The sequence below is a fragment of the Eimeria acervulina genome, genomic scaffold, assembly GCF_000499425.1.
Source record: "Eimeria acervulina Houghton genomic scaffold, Eah_scaff509, whole genome shotgun sequence".
NCBI classification, from domain to species: Eukaryota; Apicomplexa; class Conoidasida; order Eucoccidiorida; family Eimeriidae; genus Eimeria; species Eimeria acervulina.
Window position 1 is genome coordinate 9,551 of NW_013547297.1, and position 8,345 is coordinate 17,895.

At 48.7% G+C, this 8,345-nt stretch overlaps 1 protein-coding gene across 1 annotated transcript; it reads left to right on the top strand.

The window, feature by feature from the left end:
* Positions 1-5,042: 5,042 nt before the first annotated feature.
* Positions 5,043-6,659, top strand: EAH_00040970 (hypothetical protein, conserved; the record flags this gene model as incomplete). Its single annotated transcript, XM_013391832.1, has 1 exon — positions 5,043-6,659. One exon carries the CDS (start codon positions 5,043-5,045, stop codon positions 6,657-6,659), a length of 1,617 nt encoding a protein of 538 aa, XP_013247286.1.
* Between the last annotated feature and the right edge of the window lie 1,686 nt (positions 6,660-8,345).

An 8,345-nucleotide genomic window follows, 5' to 3' on the forward strand; every position in this document is an offset into this window, starting at 1 on the left:
TGAAAGGAAGCTCCAGTCATCAACGCCCATCAGGAGGCTCCGCCCCCCCAATGCAAAATGCTCAGCTGTCTCTTCCACCGGCATCTCCGAGGTGTCTCCTCTCCTCCTTTATGTTTCCTCTTGTCTAATCCTCGTCTTCGAGCTGTCTCCTCCCCTCTGCTGCTTCAACACCAGCTCCTCTCGACAGCCTGTCTCTTCTCTCAGCTTGTAGCTCTCTCCTTCTCCCTCCCTCTCTCTCTCTCTCTGTCTTTCGCTGCTCCGTCTTCTTTGTCTCTCTTTGTCTTTGTCTTTGTCTCTCTGTCTCTGTCTGTTTGTCTCCGTCCCTTTCTCTGGTTTGTTTGACAATCCCCTTCGTTTGCCTCCTCCCTCCACTCTTCTCTTTACAACAATCCTAACTGCTGTTTAATATAATAACTTCAGGCAGCAGCCACACTTTAAGACTGCAGCACAACTTCACCCCAACCACTGGACGGCACAAAGGGTCGCAGAAAGAGTTGGGGGGCTCGTTGCTGCTGCTACCGCCTCGGTTGGTGCTGCTGCTGCTGCTGCTGTTGTTGCTGCTGCCGCTGCCTCAGGTGTTGCTGCTTCTGCAGCTCGCTGCAGAAACAAACAAGCAGAGACAAACAAGCAATCCTCTCATCAGAATCAGAGACAAAGAGACCCCCGAGAGAAGAAACGGACTACTAATTACGCAACACCCGACCAAACAAAGCGCTAAAAAACAAACAAAAGGAATTCTAAGGGGCTACTCCATCTAACGGAGAGGCATCAATACAGATACAAAAAGAAAGAAAGTAGAGACAAACTTCGAAGACAGCAACACGACCCATATATAGAGAAAGGCATCAGGATGTTACGAGCCCCACCTGCACGCAGATAAGTGAATAAATGCAAAATAAAATGAAGTCCGATAAAATCAATCAAGAGGATAACAGAGACGAGGTAAGCCAACGTCTATACACCTCTCGTTGCTCCGTGCACACGAGCAGGTGTGCGAAGAAGGGGAAGAAAGTGTGAGTCGTATCCCGATAAGCCTCTCTTTAAAAGGGGAAGATAATTTCATGTGTATAGACACCCGAATTAAGAGTCACCTGAATACCAACCAATGGACAACCCCGGGTCTTCAACTGCTGCTGCTCTGATGCTCTGTTCTGCTGCTGCGCTGTTGCTGTTGTTGTTGCTGCTGCTGCTGCGAATCCAACGGGATAGTACCTTCCCTCGAAATCTTACGCAGATGTCTTTATTAAAAACAAATAATTAAAAAACAACAAACACAAACACCCCAGCAGAGACCCAAGCTGCAGAGTCCGGCAGCGAAGTGTCTCGACAGAAGGATAAGGTATCGAAGAGCCTCCCTTCGCGTCGCACGGGGAAGATGAGCGGAGTCTGCAATTAAATATACTTAGATTAGAAGAAATTAAAGAAAACTCGTCTTAAAATCGTCAGAAAAAAACGAGAGACAACAACGAAGAGACCATGCCTCTTCTGATTGAATGGGCACTCTAGCAGAGGAGTGCTGTCCACTAGCAGCAGCAGCAGCAGCGCAGCGGCGGCAGCACTGACGCTTGTGAATAGACAAAGAATACCAAACCTTTGTGTGCAAGTTTAGCTGAATTAGAGCTCAAAACCCAGTGTGCTGCTGCTGCAACTCCTTTGTTGCTGCTGTTCTAACACCCAGCGGGCAAGCAGTATCGAAGGAGAGAGAGAGAGAGAGAGCGTGTGAACATGAGGCCGTCTTGTTGCTGCTCTGGCATCGAAAAGAAGGTTCTTCTGATGTCTAAAGGCTGTATATATCTCAGGAATTGAATAAATGTTGATGTTAATACACAAAAAGAAATTAGATGATGAGAAAAAGAAGAGAGACAAACGAGCGAATTCCAATACCCGTGCAAAGCGTCCAGCTGATCCGCAGTCGATGCTTCTGGATCGCAATCAGCAAAGCGTTGTCTCGATGAATCTCAGTGTTTATCCTTTCATTTCAAAAGAATTATTATAATTTAGTGTTGCAAAACATACCATTTTCACCCTCAGATCATCAAAAGAAACCCCCGGACCAAACGCGCAGAGTGCAGACGCCAGCGCTTGCATATTTCATAAGGCAGGCGCGTCTAACTATCTAGCTCATGGCATCTCAGATACACTCCTGTTGCTTCTAGTAGTATTTGAATGTTAAAGAGAAATGTTCGCAAAAAACAGACGGAAAAATAGCGAAGCACTGCATGCAAAAGCCCAGTCTGCGCTTCACTGCAGGTTGGCTGCGGTGTCGGAAGCGTCGTCGTCGTTGGAGTTGTCTTTCAAAACAGTAGAATCTGGAATATATTACTTGCATTTCAAACAAACATATTCTTCTTGTGATGTTGAGGGCCGCAGGATATGCACAATTCATTTGTCATCCCTTCCCCGAGGTTTCAATATCGTGTACAGGCGATGAACCGGTCTGTCGTCTCCCCCTATTCGAAATTTGCAGCTTCTCTGAGTAAACAGTTGTGCTTCTGTCATGTTCTTATTGAGAAACGAAGGGAAACTAGTGTGTGCATTTCAGAGATGTTGCGTCGGTGTAGCAGAGGCTACGTTCGTGTTCATGTATTACCATTACGCGTCGGAGGCGTTCTGCTGGTGAGGCCTGAGAGAGAAAATTAAAGAATCGACCCCTTATTTCGTTTCAAAATATTGAATATACATAGTGGTTGTAAGTAAACAAAATATTCAGGTTCTTGTTGATAGCCACAAGTCGCCATTGCACTCTAGGCCTCCTCGGCTCCTTATGATAAATTGCCGCGTGCACTATGTGCATGCAAACGAGCATGCATCCTCATCAGTTTCCCTTCAGTTCTTAAACATCAGCTGCTTCAAACAGGTCGGTGTTGCTTGTAGAATGGAGGAAGTACAGAAAGCGAGCGTTTGTTCGAGCGGTTGTAATCGAGGCGAGGCAAGGGTGCGGCGGCTCTCGGGTTTGTGTTTTCCATTTCTCTTTCCATGCATGTATGCTATGCACACAAGTGCCTCTTTTAAAACTCATAAGATGTAGCAGGTCCTGACTGAACAGATGAGCGCACGTTAGGCTTCGAGGGAAAGTTCGCTTGGGGTCGCATTTTGAAGTGAAAAATAAGTTGCGGCGTTGTAACGATCGTCTAAGAGTTCAGTAACTTGTATTCTCCATCAACTTTCCCTGCTTTTTTCAATTGATATTTGCACCGTTTAATAGTTTACTGACGAGCTGGAAAGCACCCGCACATCTAGCATGGCCTCTGCCCAGTGCAGTTCAATATTCACGTTTCGGAAGAGCCTGCAAAGTTCAGAAAGTAAACAAGTTTTATGTTTTTCTTGCTACTGTCCGGAGTTAATTCTGAATGATTTCGAAATGGGCAGTTCAAGTCATACTATCTTTGCAACGATGATAATGGGGCTTTTGGCTGCAAGTGCTTCGAAAGAAATCGAAATATGTGAACGCTTGGACAAGAAAGTAGGTGCTGATTCCTTAGGATATTCCATTTAGTTAAAAGACAAAGATTGGGGGATCTGTTTGATCAAATAGCCACAGCCCATGGTTGTCCAAGAGTTACCTGTGCCTTGCACACACTTCCATGCGCAGGCGGAATAGATAAATGAGGAGATCCGTCAATTTAATATTTCTTAGTTGACTACCCAATTTATCTCCAGAAGCTGCACAGGTACTATGGCATAGCCTTTCTGAAGTTGATCCGAGCCTTTCTATTTGTGTGCATGTTGAGTTGTTGATTACTGTGAAGTAGAGGTGCAGAGCATCTGTGTCAGTGCATGTACTGAGGACCCCTTAAGTATTTCTTCAACTGCTGTTTTCCGTAGCAGGATTTTTGGCCTCAATTGCTCCGCGTCTGAACAGACTACCGCTTTTCTCAACCTGCCCCAGTGCGCCTGGAGGCAAAAAGATGAGGAATCATCCGCGCTTCCGAAGAATATCACCCTAACATTTTGCGTATGCTGCAGGTCAGGATTGTCCAGATGAGCTCACGTCGGAGGATCCTCAAGTACGACGGTCCAGGAGCCCAGTCCGCCCCTACATTGGATACTATGGAAGCCTAAGCGATATCCTTGTAAATTGTCACCCAGCGTATCCATTGGAAAGGGTTCAATACCGCACTCAACCTGATGGGAGCAGCGTCGCCTCACACCCCCATGTGGGTACTGAATGAGGGGCCCTTCAGGGAAAATTTCGCTAATGGGACAAAGTGGGGCTCAGGTATCAACGACTATAAGTACTTAATTAATTATAGAAAGCTTGTGCTTTCATTGTAAGGAAAGCTTTGTTACTCATACCTACAGTTAGCTGCCAGCCCGTAGTTGCAGCAACGGAGTGACCAGAAACAAGCAAGCACTAGAACAAAACCAAGGCATAATTCGAGGGTATATTAATAATGGTGAATTAGTTGCTAAAACAATCGGTAAGCCTGCCTACGGGCAATCTTAATTAAAGCGAGACTCGTCATGCCATGCACATTCGAAATTTCAGATGGAGGAATCCCAATCCTTCCGCACAAAATTTCAGACAACTACTTATTTCTGTTTAGATAAATGCTTTTAAACCCTTTCAGTTGGTGTTAATGAACTTGATGCCCTTTGGGGGTTCTGTACGGAAGCCGCTCCACGAAAGCTGAACGAGCCTCCACCGCTCGCCCGCTCGGTCTCGAGTTGCTTCGGCTGGACCATTGGGCTTCACCATGCCATTCACTAGAATGAGTACGTGAATTTTCCTTTTTTATTAATTCTTAACACTATGGTAGCACCAGAAGGGGAACTTTGACCCTTTTTTGTAGCATTTGGTGGTCTTGTTGCTCCGCCCATCCTGGGAAGTTGTTGGGGCTCTCGGCGCTCCTTTGCCTTTTTTGCTTTGACGGAGTCTCTTCTTGGCTTTTGGAGTGCTGCGGGCTGCTTTTCAAGTTCCATAACTCTTTAAGAGCATGCAGACACGTTTATGTCTTGTCTGAGAGCGCATGACGCGAAGTCCCCCATCAAAACCCATGTGCACGAACGGTGCCTTCCTTCGCGTAGTGAGGGTCGGCACGATGTTCTGGGTAGGCTCAGCTCTCTTCGGGGCAGCGCTTTTGCATAGCCCTCAACGGGCTGAGGCAGGCTGGCACGAACGTCATAACCGGGATGTTGAAGCTCTTCAGCAACGGGGAGCCTTTGAAACGGCGGAGGTGCTGCCTAGTTACGGTAGCGCATCTTCTCCTCTGAAGTTCGATGAGACCATCACATACGCAGGATCTGACTGGTTTGCACAACAGGAAACTCTAGATGGGAGAGGCGGGGTGACAGCGTCGGCAGAACAGTATTCTTCCTCTACATCCTTGCCCGAGTATGAACCTCCTCATTCAAGATACCCTGGAAGCTCGCTGCTGTCTCTAGCTACACTTTTGCAGAGCTCTAACCCCCAGTTGCGCTCGGCGCTGATGCGTCATCTCTGTCTCGCCCTGGCACGACTCAGGACTCGCTTCCTGGGGCTGAACAGCGAAACTCGGGGGACCGCCAAGCACTCTAAGAAGAAGAAGAAGAATGGGAAATCGAAGAAGAAGAAGTCAGAAGACCCGTTCGAGAGGCGTATTGAGGCTTTGACTTCCAGACTTGCTGGCGTCCTGGCGGCTGCTGAGGGCTCTGCTAACCCGGGGATGACATTGTCCAAGTTTTTGTTGTTGGCTTTCGTGAGTTTGGTTAGGGAGATAGAGGAGCTTCTATCCGATATCGCTTTGCAAGGCGACTCGGAGCTGATGATCACCGCACTAAACCGACTTGCTCCCTCACTTGTACGAGGACTGGTGTATCTGGATGCTCCCCAGAATCGCGGAGCAGCAGAGGTGTTGGAGCCAGCTCGCGAGAATCTGTTGGAGAGAGCAAGAGAGCTGGACAGCGCTCTGTTGGAAGCACAGGGCAATCTAGAGGGAGTCTTGCGTGCGTATCCTAGAGATTTCGACACGGAAGAAATTGAGAGAGAAAAGCAGTTAGCTGCGCTGGAAGGAAGCCCTGGTCAGGAAAAGTATATTACCCCTGTCTATGCGGCGGGGCTGGAAGGGTCCTCACACAGTGACAAATTCCGTAAGCAAGCGCGTTTGGCCTTCTTCTTGTCGCTGTTCCTGACTCTTTCTACAGTGCTAACCGCCATTGCTCTCACTCCTCCTCTGTTAAAGGTAAATCATGACATGGGCAGCAGTGGAGCGAGTCAGCACCGCCGGCGGCGGGGCAGGGATGGGAAGGAAGCCCCAAGGGGCTCAGGAAGCAGTGGCGGTGGAGACTCAGAGATTAAGAGGGAGCCGCGTAGGGAAGGCGGGACGCAGAGGTTGGAAGAAGCTGTCAGGCGCCACCGAGAGTGGATTCGGCAGCAGCAGCAAATGGCTGCTGAATCCTTTGCTCATCATCACGGTGGACAACAGGGGACATTCGAGGCTATGGGAGCGCCACTTCCGAGCCCGTCGTATGCAGAGGGGCATTTCATACAAGAGCCCGGGTCGCCACTTCCACCCCCTTATCATCAGCTATATTTTCCGGTGCCGCAGAATTATTCGGGTCCGACTGTGCCTTCTGCCCCCCCATTAGGGACTCCACCCCTAGGGACTCCATTCCTGCGAGTACCTGGACGATTGCCAGCATATGATGAAGTTGCGTCAACTGGGGGAGGTGCACAGTGAATTACCCACATACATACACTGCCACTCGTACGGGTGGAGTTTCCTCTGTTTTATTTCATGGCAAACACCAAAGGTCGTTGTGCTGAAGGCTAGTACCGGCTAGAGTAGCATCATTTACAGCTCGCTCGGAAGAGGCGTTGCTCGCGTCATGCGGGCGAAAGTCGAAGGCATTTCAAAATATTGGATGCGTGCATCCAGCAGCAAAAACCTCGCTGGCGTACGTGCGGGGGGGAGTGCTTTCTTGAGAGAACCGTGCAGTCGCTTGTTGGCATTCCATCTCAGTCATCCACTTGGGGTACTTGCGTTTACGCAGCGTTGGTTCTTTCGAGCTGGCCCGCCGAAGGGCCCTAAACGTTCTCATCATGGGATACGTTCTTGTTTATTTTTTGGTTTGCGTAGCGGTGCGAGCTGAAGGCGCATCATGTTGCTGCCCCAACCACGACATCAACCTTCCAGGTCTTCGTGGTGCAGAATTCAGCTTGAACCCTCGCGGAACTTTCCCCGTACCTTTCTTTTCAAGGACTATCCCTTCACGCTAAGTTTTTAAGGGACTCGGGAGCAAGCAAATTACGAAGAAAATTATGTGGGTGCCTGGTAGGTGAGGAGGGGTGGAGGGCCACAAGGATGCAGAGGGAGTTAATTCAGAGTGAGTTCATTATGTCAGTACTGGGAAGGAGAGACTTTCTTTGCAAGGAGGAGTGGGCAGTACAAGGAAGCGGTTCGACTCAAGTTCCAAAGAGGGCCCAAATAAGCATGCCAAGCCGTGAGACAGGGTACCTGGCGTGAGCTCCATGAGCTCTATTTCTGTTTTTTAGCATCCTTGACGCAACAGTGAAACACTATTTAGCGTTCCGTCTGTGGTTACCGTTTAACCTGGCTTAGCTCTGCCTTGGGTTATGGAGGCAAGATATTCAAGAACTTGAAACCAACTTTTCTGTGTCGTTTCAGAAGGAAGTAATCCGTATATTGCATTCCTGAAACTAGCTTCAGCAGACTATGCATGAGCGGCCAGCTCTCTTTCTCAGCCCCAGTTATCAGGTTAACCGTAGTTCTTGCACGATTTGCTACACCTAGAATGACACGATTGACGCCAGTCTTCCGAAGCAAGGAGCTGGTGAGTAGTGAGGTGACTAAAGGAGTAAAGCTGGTGGCTGGGTGATTATGCTGTTGTGCTTGCTGTTCGTCGCCAAATTTTGTTGGATTTTGTTGCTGTTATCTTGAGAAGGTCCGCTTCTTGGGGTGCGCACCGTGCAGTGTTAACTTGCTTTCACAGATTCACATCCTTCTCCTCACCAGTACACGCAGCTTCGAGCATGAGCTTAGAATTTAGAAGACATGGCTTGGATGCCGCTCATACTGCTGTCGTTTTCATGCGTATTCTGCTGGTCTCCTCCCCTCAAACGGCCAGCTCTTTAAAGCAATTGATGGAGGCGCCATCTGTACCGCAAGTTTGACTTCGCTCCGGTGTTCCTTGAACACCTTAAAGTGCAGCTGCACCTCGAATATACCCGGATCTACACTACTGCTGCAGGTGTTGCAACGGAAGCATTCGGCTTCCTGAAAAGCACAAAATGCGTTTGAGCTGAAGAGTCTGAACGCCCTCCTTGCCAACACATCTGAACTGGGGGCTGCCCGGTGAAAAGGACAGCGAACAGCAAAACATGCCAACAAACGGTAATCACCAAA